The sequence below is a fragment of the Eubalaena glacialis genome, chromosome 2 (genome assembly GCF_028564815.1).
Source record: "Eubalaena glacialis isolate mEubGla1 chromosome 2, mEubGla1.1.hap2.+ XY, whole genome shotgun sequence".
Classification (NCBI taxonomy): Eukaryota; Metazoa; Chordata; class Mammalia; order Artiodactyla; family Balaenidae; genus Eubalaena; species Eubalaena glacialis.
Window position 1 is genome coordinate 18,896,688 of NC_083717.1, and position 12,433 is coordinate 18,909,120.

Here is a 12,433-nt window from a genome sequence, read left to right on the forward strand (position 1 = left end):
ACAGTTAATAAAAGGCAGAACCCAGGCACCTGGCTTTAGATTTCATTAAGCATTTCTATTACTTGTAATACATAGGTACTCAGTGTTGAACCAGACCATTTCAGAGAGCATTACCTGGGAAAATGCATAGTTTGCAAAGAGTAATCATAAATATATGCTACATCTAGCTACTGTATATATAATACTATATATATATATGCACGGTACTATGCAGTAACTATTATATATATACATATATACTGTATACTGTTACTCCTTCATTATTTAGCGGCAGATAAGATAGTATCATGTTTAGATCCCAACTCAGCTTCTGACCTTGGATATATGAAGAGCATAGAAAAGTTAAATTTTATCCATTTTGATGTATTAATAACTGGTCCATATAAATCCTGGCACCAATAGCTAGTCTATGTCTTGAGCAGTAATTCTGGGGCCAAGAGTACGGGAACACCCAGAGCTTTAGAATTATGTCTCATAAACTGATGGGGAAGTCAGTCTCATTGCCTTTGGTAAAATCAATTTATTGAATATCTTCCTGGCAATAAGACAGTTAATTATCATATCCACCAAATGTGGGGCAATAGTTATTGCTATTTTTGTGTGTGGAAAAAAAAATCTGCGGTCTTAAGTTCAGGTGTACAGTTCAGTAGTGTTAGGTATATTCACATTGTTGTGAAACAGATCTCTAGAACTTTTTCATCTTGCAAATCTAAAAGCCTATACCCACTAAATAACATCTCCCTTTTTACTCCTCCCCTCAGCCCCTGGTAACCACCATTCTACTTATCGGTTTCTATGAATTTGACTACTTTTAGATACCTCATATAGGTGGAATCATCAATATTTGTCTTTTTGTGACTGGCTTATTTCACTTAGCATAATGTCCTGAAGGTTCAGCTATACAGTCAGTATGCGATAGGAATTCCTTCGTCCTTTGTATGTATATACCACATTTTGTTTATTATTACTATTTTTTAAGGTTGCTTTTGCTTAGTCAGTACTCTTTAGGACTTATACCAAGTGATTGGTAGAAGAATTAAGGTAGAATAATTCAAGTGAATTGCAGTTTCCTGCATAGACATTCCTGAGTTGATTTTGGTCAGAAATAGATTAATATGTAGTTTGGATAATAAGTGGTTTTAGGCATTCATTCTGTAGCTTCTGGCTTTTGGCATGTGCATTTCCTATTCATTACTAGAAATGATGTGTATCATTGTTAAGAGTCCAATGTTTGCCCTTGTAAGACATCTGCTGGGTAAATGCCATTTCTGGCTCAGGATTTTTGGCTCACTGCAACTTACTTCACTATGTACATTTACTACTTTGTAATGCAATTGGCTAGATAATTATGATCAGTTTTAGTTTCAGTCTTACTGAAACCAAGATATAAGATTGATTTTTAAACATCTAGAGCTAAAGGATTTTTGACTTCTATAAAGATCATGTTCGTGTTCATAGTCTCCATAAATATAAGTAAAACATCTAGTATTGGTTAGAATATAAAACGATGCTCCAAGTACTATAAATAGGAAATTATAAGGATTAGCTAGGGAAAAATTTCACTAGGGATTGTTTTTCAAAGCATAAGAACCCCTGATTTTGTCATCACTGATCATCACAGTGATCACCACTGCTTATTGGAAGTATTATCAGACTATATAATTAAGAATGACTTGATTCCAACATTTGCTTTGCTTTCAAGAGGGGAATTTTTTTAAAGAGACGTAATATTTGGCCATTTATAATTACAGTACCAGAAACAGAATCCACTTCTCCCTTTTTAAATTCAGATTATAGATTTCAGATAGTATTTCTTCATGCCTTACACACAAAGGATTCAAGGATCATATTATAGTTCTAACAATTTTAACATAGTAGATATAAAAATACCAGTCTTATGTGGCCAACTCTGTTATCAGTGTTTTCAGTTGATATTCACAAGGTAAAATTTAACTCCATTGATTTTGGCAATTTGTTAGCCACACTGTTTAAAAAAGAAAAAAAGAACCTCAATATGGGAAAGAAAAACACTAAAGACACTAAAATGATACCAATTCTACATTTTTCCTTTTGTGTTTGTCTTCATTTAGCACAAGTAAATACAACTTTTTAAAAAAATGAAGTGAAATATTTTGCGTCTTTATTAAAGTGTTCACATTTATAATATTATTTTCTTGTTTTCAGCCTTAAAATATTTGAAATATTCTTTAAACACTTTTTTTTTTCTATAGAAGAAACAGACTCTTGAGAATCCTGTCTTAATACACAGAAATCAGTATAGTTTTCCAGCTTCTCACGTAGAGTGTTAATTGGCTTTTCATTGTAGTCCTTGGAATTAAAATAGGTAATATATAGATCTGACTTTTCAGGCAGCAGAGTTGATAGTGAAGTCTGCTATACTGTGAATTCACATTTTTTCACCCTTTATTAACTGTCTTAAATGCAGGCTCAGTGGCTCTGTGACATTTGCAGCTGCACTGTGACATCATAAACCCCATCATAAGGGAACCTAGCTACAGATTGGAGCAAGTCCACTAGGTGCTAATCAAATGCTGTGTTACAACATTGTGAGGTTTTCCCAGTTATGTGTTGTTATTAGGGTTTTTTAAATTGCAAAGCCAAGTAAGGCTGTCAATTGCATCATCTTAATTTATTTCTTCAGATTAACTACTGTCTATAGTGGGGTTTTTGGTGGATGTGGTGGCATCAGCATAATCTATGTTTCAGGCATCCTATAGAAGAGGATTATTGTTCAGGGGATCAAGAAGAAAAGGTAAACTATGTCTACTATGAGTTCATTATACACACTTTTAGAGCCTCATAAAAAGAGGTATAAAAATTATGAAATATAAAATACATCCATTTTATGTGCTTGTTTTTTGAGCAGTTGCCTGCTTGGTTGTTGGAATGTGATGAATATAGATCTTCCCATGGCTTCCTTTCCCACTTTTCTTTATACAGTAGGTATACCTTAAGTAGCTTCCTTCCACCCTCCCGCCGCCTCCTCAGTTACCCTTCTTTGTTTTTCTTTTGAGAATTTAGCACGACCCCAAATTATGTTTTTGTCTCTTCATCTGTTTTCTGTCTCCTGATTGAGGAGAGCAGACTTTTCATGTTCACTGCTATATCCCTGCTGTCTAGACTGGTCCACAAGGCAGGCTTCCAATAAACGTTTGTTAAGTGAACAAAAGAATGAGTTAATTCATAAGTATGACTTGTTTCTGTGAGATTTACTTCTTAAAAAGTTTTGGAATGAATATATGATGTTTATAAGAAAGATCTGTTTCTACGTGAAGTATGCATATTTTAGTTCAAGTGAACTAAAATTTGTGTCTCTATCAGTAGTGTCCTTTAGGAGAGACTTAATTCCCTTCTCTTTCCAGAGCTTCTTTAGAATTCTATTTGCACATTGTGAATAAAGTAAGTATAGTAGTCTTTATAGGTTGCTTTTTGTCAGTGTATCTCACATCTTTATTTCCTGAGCTCTAACCCAAGCATCAGTCCCATAATTCTCCTTGCCTACTAAACATTTCCACCTGGTTTCCTCCCATTGCTTTCACCCTAGCCTGCCTAAAACTGAATCTGCCACCTTGCACAAAAACAAAAAGATGCTTCTTTATTTACCCATTTTTGGCTTTGGGGCCACCATGCCTGTTCTTGAATCATTGCCTGAGTTCCTTCTGTGCCATCTGTGGACCACATCCTACTTCAGGGGCGCCCTGTATTTACTTGTGGCTCATGTGATCAATAGAATAATAATAATGATAAGATGTTAAAGGTAGGGAGCCACATGAATTTTTTTCCTATGAATGATGATGTTTATCCTGTTAACTCTACCAGTACAGTTAGTTATAAGCTTAATGCTAGTCACAGATCAGTTTTGGCAAAACCTGTAAGAATGTAGAATGCCTGACAGGTTCTCTAGATCTAAGAGTGTTGTTGTTTTTTTTTAAGGATACATTGGAATTGTGACTCTAGGGTATGTCACTTGTGCTGCTTCTCAGCCTCTATTTCAACAGTTTAACTAAAAAGTTGTCTCGTGAGCTTTTTGTACTACCCAGAGTTCAGATGTAAGAGTTTTCACTGTAGTTACAGATTTGTATAACTCATCTCCAGAATTCTAGGAATACAGTTTTGTACTAGTGGGTACAGCTCCCTTTCTACAGCAGGTTTTCTTCTCACTAAGCCTTTTTGATAGAGCATTGTTTAATAATTTGAAGTCGTGAAAATTACACTCGTAAGACAATTAGAGCAACTTAAAGCATGATTTATACTTATCAAAACCCCATGAATCTTTCTTGAGTTGTTCTTCAATTCTTCAAAATATCTAATTTCTTTGAAGCTGGTCATTTCCCCATGAAAGTGAATGTGGCACTATCTGCCATCTCAAGCCACAGGTTCAGTCTGTAAGAATACTAGTAATACTCTTGGGTATAATGTATATTCTGTTTTGCTCAATCTCTGCGATACGAATGCTCTATCAGGGTTACTATATTTGGTGGTTTTGGCTGTGCTGCTGTGGTGGAGCTGAAATTGCCGCCTGCTTCAGCACTCTGTGCTCTGAGCTGTGAGCAGGGCCTACCTAGGGGCTGCGTAGGATAGAGGATAGAGCAGTAGTTTTCAAAATGTGGTACAGGGAGGCCTGGAGGAGACTCCAAGGACCCAGTATTTTCCAAATAACTCCCACATGGTGTTACACAATCATGCCTGGAGGTTTGGGATGACAAACCTATTTTCACAGTAATACTAAGATTTATTTTCTTTTTTTCTCTGTATTGGCATTTGCCCTGATGGTGCAAAAACAGTGGGGGCGTAAAACTGTTGGCACCTTAGCACGATCAAGTCAGTGGCACTGGTGCCAAACTGTGTTAGTAGTCATTGTGGTCTTCACTACATTAACTTGCAGTTTTTTTTTTAAATGTCAGTTTCACTTAAGACTGTCCCTGATGAGTCAGCAAACATTACCAATTGTATTAAATCTTGACCCTCGAGTACATGTTGTTTTAATATTCTGTGCTGTGGAAGTGGGACATTCACTGAAAGCATTTCTGCCGCGTACTGAAGACCAATGGTGATCTTGAGAAAAAAACACTTGAGTTATTGAATGAGAGGCAAGAAGAACTAGCTGCATTCCCCCACCCCCACAAACAGGACATCATTTTTCTTGAAATAATGGCAAATAGCCAAACTATGACTGTTCGAACTTGAGTATTTGAAAAACATTTTCTCAAGAGAAAATGAGTGGATGAATCTAGAGACTGTCATACAGAGTGAAGTAAGTCAGAAAGAGAAAAACAAATATCGTATATTAATGCATATATGTGGAACCTAGAAACATGGTACAGATGAACCGGTTTGCAGGGCAGAAATAGAGACACAGATGTAGAGAACAAACGTATGGACACCAAGGGGGGAAAGCGGCGGGGTGTGGGGGTGGTGGTGGGATGAACTGGGGGATTGACATGTATACAGTGATGTGTATAAAATTGATGACTAATAAGAACCTGCTGTATAAAAAAATAAATAAAATGAAATTCAAAAATTCAAAAAAAAAATGAAGTAAGCTTGTCACGTCAAGGAAAACAATTAACAGTATTTATTGCCAATGATAAAATTCAGGCTTTTAAGCAGCAGTTTTGAATTTTGGAAAATCTCCATCTGCCATTTTGAGCTTGATAGCTTCCCAGTATTTATAGTTTTCTGATGAAGTTGATGTTGATTTTAATGAATGTGATTTTCTGATAGTGTATCATGAAATGTGTCAGCATTTGGGAGATCTACTTAACTCAGTGAGCCAGTATTTTCCAAATAACTACCACATAACATTACAAAATCATGCCTGGCTAAAGAGTATGAGATAGATCAATGTCTAAGTGTAAGATAGATGAATGGATTTTAACGTAACTAAGTTTTCAGATTCCACATGGCCACTAACCTTTAAGAAACAGCCACTTGCTGAGTTTTGGTGTAGTATCAAAGAAGAATACCCACATTTCTCTGAAAAAGCCATTGAAATACTCCTTTTCTAATCATACATGTATAAGAGGCATATTTTATTCACATACCAATTAAAATAACATATTGCAACAGATTCAGTGCAGAAATAGGTATGAAAATCCAGCTGTTTTAAGTTAAACCAGACATTAAAAGAATTTGTAAAAATGTAAAACATTGACACTCTTGTCATTAATTATTTTGTCTTGAAAGTAGTCTTCATAAAATGTTATTTATGTTAGCATGTAATGGCATTATTGTTATTTTTAAGTGAGTTACTAAGTATTTTAAACATTTCTCAGTTTTAATTTCTAATGTGGTAAGTATCAGTACGTATAACCAACAGTGGACTGAGCTGGCTTGTGAGAGCCGATGGTGTACATCTTTTTCCAGCTTTGTGTTCAGTGTCACCCGTTGGTAGCTTGAAATCTGCCATAGTAGGAGTATTTAAATTACAGAAATCTGCAAAAGTTACCCATAGCATTCTCCCTTCCCAAGAGCTGGTTGTGCATTTACAGCATCCTGCTGGATATAAATCACATAAACAAAAGTTATTTGAGGTCATCAATAATTTTTAAGAGTGGAAAGGTGTCCTGAGACTAAAAAGTTTGAGAATTAGTCATTTGGCAAAGGAATACCTTTTGGCAATTGGTTCACAGAGAGATGGATCCTTTTTTATAATTCATGCAGGGAACATTTGTAGAGTAAATCTAGTGGTTTTTAAACTTCTGGTTGTTAAATCTGCTGGCTCCATTATGGAATGCCCTTTTTCTTTCCCCTAAAATCTAAAGTAGGCAATAAAACTCCAGGAGCAGGTGGGCTGAATTTGCCCCGTGGGCTGCATGTCGGGTGTCTCCAGCCCGGTTTCTCACTTTTCTGTCCAGCTGTTACCCAGGCCACAGCAAGGCCCAGCTCAATCGGCAGCTTCTACACAAGGCCTCCACTTGTCGTTCAGGCCCATACTGATCTTTCTGTTCTGTGCTCCTGTGGTTTTCATGACCTGGACAATGGAGCAATTAGTTCTGTACTGTTTGTGTGCTGTTGTTTCTTAGGTGTTGGTTTTAGCAATTCTGCTTTCCACCCTAGGGCACTTAGTGCAATGCTCTCCGCGTAGGTTCTCTTGCGTGGATAGAAGAGTTTTTACTTTTGGATTGCCGAAGAAGTTTGCCTTCCAAGAGAATGATGTTTTAAATAAATCTAATTATTTGTTATAAACCCAGTTTTTAATAATTCTTTTTAAAGTATTAGAGTAAGTAGATTGGAAATGATTGATTTTCCTTAAAGTGAGGTCCAACGGAAGCTTTCTTCAAAATTTGTTTTAGATTCTGTGGTCTGCCACCACTCATGATAGAAACTAGTAGCTTCTTTCATGTCCAAAGTCTTCGGTGTTCTGAGTTAAGTCATAATGAATAGTGAAACTTAGTAAAATGAGGCAAAGTTTGTAAGATTACACTGGCCTTTAGGACAGTTGTGTACTAATTAGAAATTTGGCAGGTTTTGAGTCCAGAGAAGTGAAGGTTTTATTGTGTTTTACTGGTAGGGATCTTTGTCAGAAGCACCCAAGGTAGCTGGTAAATGGCTGTTCTCTCCTGTCTGTGCAAGCCAAGTGATGGTTCTGGCCCCTCTGGATGCTCGAGTTGGGGGGAAAGAAGTGTGCCAGGGCCACATAGGCTCCAAGGCATGAGCTTTCTCTGGTTCGGAGATGCGAGGGGCATGAGAGGTCCTGGAATTTCTTTGGCCTGTGCCCTTTTTGTGACTGTTGGGACATAAAAGTAACTGCAGTTTTCATCAGTATAGAGACAAGGCATTAGCTTGTGTCTGGAGTAATACTGTAATATCATATGTCAGAAGTTTCATTTATTAAAAAATAATTTACCATCTTTAAGTTCTGTCTCCGATTACTCTTAAGAAGTTAGGGAGGGTGGTTTATACTCTGGCCTAAATAAGGCTTCACTGTTAGTAGTCGTGAGGTCGTAGTGAGGTAGTTTAACTGCTTTAGAACTTTGTGCTTGGAACATTCTTAGCCACCAAAGCATGGGAACCGAAAGTGAGGAGCATGGGTTCTTTAATATCTGTCACATCAGAGAATGACTGTTCCAGGATGGTAACCATCTCCTAATGGTAAGTACCCTGGCTTGCTTGTCATTTCTTAGGAGCAGGAAAAATAGGCCAGTCATGATAGTGAATGGTATTTCTTTAAGAAAAACGTAAAGAACCAAGAAAAGGTCCAGCCTTAATCTTCAATGATGATCATTTTTGCAGGTTTCTGTAGCTGGGTCAGGCACCGGAAGAGGCTCTCCAGCTGTAACTCTAGTACAGTTACCTTCAGGCCAAACTGTACATGTCCAGGGAGTATTTCAGACACCACAGCCATCGGTTATTCAGTCACCACAAGTACAAACTGTTCAGGTTAGCTTCCTTCCCAGATGATTTGTCTTGGACTTTCTTGAGCTTTTTTTTTTTTTTTTTTTCTTTTACTAATTCATTTATCCTCATTTTCTTTGTGTAGCTTTGATGCTCAAATCTTGTTATTAAACATTTAGACAAATTTCCTTTTTATGTGTGAAGTGCATTGTGCCCTGCTAGATACATAGATTTGACTTGAGTTGTAGTTTTGTTAGCTCTTAATTTACAGATTGAGTCATTCTCCTTTAAGTTGTTGCTCTCTGCTCAAACTTAGATTTGTTTAGCAGTGCTCTCCAAAGATGCTTAAAAGTATTTTGAGGATTCTTTGGAGATGTCTGATAAACATGGTAATGTAAATATTGTAGTACTGATGCTGTTTTCACCAGTACTCACATTAGAGTGTAGAAATTTAGGTTTATTGTTAATTCAATATGTGTGACATGATATTATTGTTACTTGGTGTTACGTTTATACATCAGGTTAAACCTTGGTTTTTTTAGACGTGGTTAGTGTTGTGGTTGTGATCCAGAGATGTGTTTTGTTATTTATTGTCATCAAAGTTGGTCATAAATTCTTAACATTTCTCGAAGCTAAAACATTTCTTTGCATCAACAGATGTAAATTATTAAGTATGCATTTTTAAAAGCATACTTTTCTCTTCTACTGAATTTATGTCTGTTCCTTTTTAAGGTCAGTTTGTTTTTGTCCTTTATTTTATTTTATTTTTTTTTCTAGAAACTAGGTGGGTTTTTTGGGGGTTTTTTGTTTGTTTGTTTGTTTTTTTAATTTTATTTATTTATGGCTGTGTTGGGTCTTTGTTTCTGTGCGAGGGCTTTCTCTAGTTGTGGCAAGCGGGGGCCACTCTTCATCGCGGTGCACGGGCCTCTCATTATCGCGGCCTCTCTTGTTGCGGAGCACAGGCTCCAGACGCGCAGGCTCAGTAATTGTGGCTCACGGGCCCAGTTGCTCCGCGTTATGTGGGATCTTCCCATACCAGAACCCGTGTCCCCTGCATTGGCAGGCAGATTCTCAACCACTGCGCCACCAGGGAAGCCCTGTTTTTGTCCTTTAAATGTTGAAACTATTTGAACCTAATTGATGACAAAAATATCTCTGAGGAAAATGTAGTTTCTTATACTTAATCAGTCTTATCCTTTTCCTGCATATTTGAATCCAGTTTGTTGCAGAATAAGGATGAGAGTTGCAACATGACACTTGAAATCCACGTGCGTTAAAAGCTTGCTTATCTTTTCAGCACAGGTGTCTCTCCTGTGTCTTTCAAAAATGTAAGAGTGATTCTCGGTATTGTCTTTTTTTTTCTTTCCTGCAATGAACTTTGATTCCAGGACTTTCTGACTCTTTCTGACCCTAATTATAAAGCAAGAAAGCCTTTCCACTCTCCTTATTGTATTATGACTTTTATTGGGGTGCAGATATCAATATTTCTACTTAGTTTTAACCTTGCTGGTACTGGAAGAAAATATTATCTCATATTCAGTAGGCTCTTTTGGATTTTGTTAAATGGATGATATGATTATCTTTGTAGAGATAGGTGTCTGTGGATCTTGTGTTAGAATTCCTACCTGTCGAATGATGAACTTCCGTTTTCACTTTCTAAAATAATAGCCTACCTTGCATAAGGGAGTTGTTATGATTGTACGAGAGATGTGTGGAAGCCCACTTTAAAGTGATAAATATTTGGTGATGATATATGGTTGTCTGATTTGCAGCGACAGTTTCTCTAATAAGTTCTCCTCATGGATGAGTGTGCTTATGTGTAGGGTGTTCATGACCAGAGATGCATGGTCATACGTGTAGGTGAACATATATGTACATCCGTGTGCCTTGGGAAGTATATTTTCCTGCCTGCATTGTTGGTATTTTAATAAGCTTTTTTGATTGTGCCCAAATCAAATTCCCATGTAATTGTAATATTAAGTAAAGTGAGTTTTGCAAACTCAGAACTATCCTAGCCCCTATGATAGATGGTTGAATATATTGAGAGCAATCATGTTGTAGAGAGATTCATTATTTTAGTTTCCTGACTTTCTTTACTATTTGTTATTATACTATTACTTGAAAAAATGAAACTGTATTTAAAACTCTGATCTTTCTTTTAAGGAGAAATTCCTTATTTTGACCTTCAAGACCTACTGCCATCAAGCCCACCCAACCTACTTCTTGTAACTTTAACCAGGCTTGTTACCCACGTGTTTACCTGCTTAAATATTCTTTCTTCTTTAGACCTATCTAACGTCTAATTTGAAGACCCAGCGTAAGTCAGCAGTGGTATTGTTTTCTGCCTCTGTCACTCGCTGGCTCACCCCCTGCTGGATTTATGAGATATTTTCAGGGTTGGATCTTAGGTCTTGTGTATCTTACACTGAGTGCTTTCCTGAAGGCTGCCTGACACTCGTTTGCATTTCTGCAGTATTTGTTATCTGTGCCATCCTTTGCACACAGGCTGGTTCTACAGCGAAGTGTTGTTGTCTGTGCTTCCTCTCCCTCTGCGCCAGGTTGTGAGCGTGGGTAGTGCGTCTCAGGGTGTTCTGTCCCCAGCGCCCGGCTTAGTGCTGCACACAGAGCGACCCTTAAGCTCCGTGTTGTGAATGAAGGAGATACCATGGATTTTATGATGCATTTCAGGAACTCTTGTGTTATAGGTAGCAACAATTGCAGAGACAGATGAGTCTGCAGAATCAGAAAGAGTAATTGATTTTCATAAACGCAGAGAAATCCTTTCACGAAGACCCTCTTACCGGTAAGTTAAGTTTCCTACTGTAATGATACTTTTTCCAAAAAAAGAGAATAATTATACATCAGATTCTCTCAGTATAGCTGTTCTGTTTTAAATCTCATTCATGTATCTTACTTATTTATATTGTTAAATTATATTTTAGAAAAATACTGAATGAACTTTCCTCTGATGTGCCTGGTGTTCCCAAGATTGAAGAAGAAAAATCCGAGGAAGAAGGAACGTCACCGAATATCGCTGCTATGGCATTGCCGACTAGCATATATCAGACTAGCACGGGGCAATACAGTATGTATGCTGCAATTCCATATGACGTACTGCTAACTTTAAGTCTCTCTAGTTTCCTTGAAGCAGCTCGGGTTTTGACACTAAACTGACCCATTTTAAAATGCATCATGATACCTAAACTGTGTATCATAGTGTGAAAAGTACATGTTAAAGAAGTGAGATTTGTACTGACAGTTGTCATATACTTTTGAAAAGTAAAAAAATTTTTTACTGAAAATAGAAGAAAACTTTGGGGTAAAAATAAAGGGAGGGTTTTTCTTATTTATATGTGTATATGCACATCTAGTAAAAGTTTAAAACTTACTGTTTTTGTCTCTATGATGCATGTGAACATAATAAGATATAAATGTCTGTATTTCATTCTTGTTGGCTTTTGTTACCAACAATTACATTTTATACTTACTAATCTAAAAGAGGTGCATATGTTTTCTAAACTATGTTTTAAATGTAATTCTGTTTTCACTACTCTCTACTGTGTTAATTTGTGCTGTAGCTTTTTCTAGAAGAGAATGGAAAAATGATTTATTTTTTTAAACTAAAGCAATTGGACAGATCATTTTATTTGAAATTTTAAGTACTGAAAGCTGTAAATAAACAGATACATTCACATTTAGTCTTGTGCATTTTAATGGGCTGTTAATTCTGTGCTTTTTGCTTCAGTTAAAGCACTAGTCTTTTCCCAAATCAAGAATGTTTTATTTATAAAAATACTTTAGTTTAAAATGAGAGCTAGAAAGAAAAGTGGGGAGGAAAAGAGAGAAAAAGGACAGAAACAAAGTTTTGTTTTTTTTTTAAAAAGCTAGTTAGGTACAGGAATATGTGTGACGTTAATTACTGTGTTGATCCAAGTACAGTGTTAAGATTTTAGGTGTATTTTCTGTTTTCCCTTTAAAAAGTAACAATACCTACAAAAGATCTCAAGTCTTAACTTACGACCTGGATGCTAAAGCAAGCTATAATCTATGGGGAAGCCTTAGTCATTAGTTTTTT

The 12,433-nt window shown here is 36.5% G+C and overlaps 1 protein-coding gene across 12 annotated transcripts in view; it reads left to right on the forward strand.

Moving 5' to 3' along the window:
* Window positions 1-12,433, forward strand: part of CREM (cAMP responsive element modulator) — a 65,566-nt gene that overhangs the window by 26,075 nt on the left and 27,058 nt on the right. For 7 of the 12 annotated variants that reach the window (XM_061179056.1, XM_061179073.1, XM_061179147.1 and 4 more), the window contains exons 4-6: window positions 8,257-8,403; window positions 11,064-11,161; window positions 11,301-11,443. In XM_061179056.1, the coding sequence (XP_061035039.1) occupies window positions 8,257-8,403; window positions 11,064-11,161; window positions 11,301-11,443 (388 nt within the window). The remainder of the gene's footprint in view (window positions 1-8,256; window positions 8,404-11,063; window positions 11,162-11,300; window positions 11,444-12,433) is intronic. The other 5 variants (XM_061179086.1, XM_061179111.1, XM_061179081.1 and 2 more) reach the window with 1 other exon arrangement.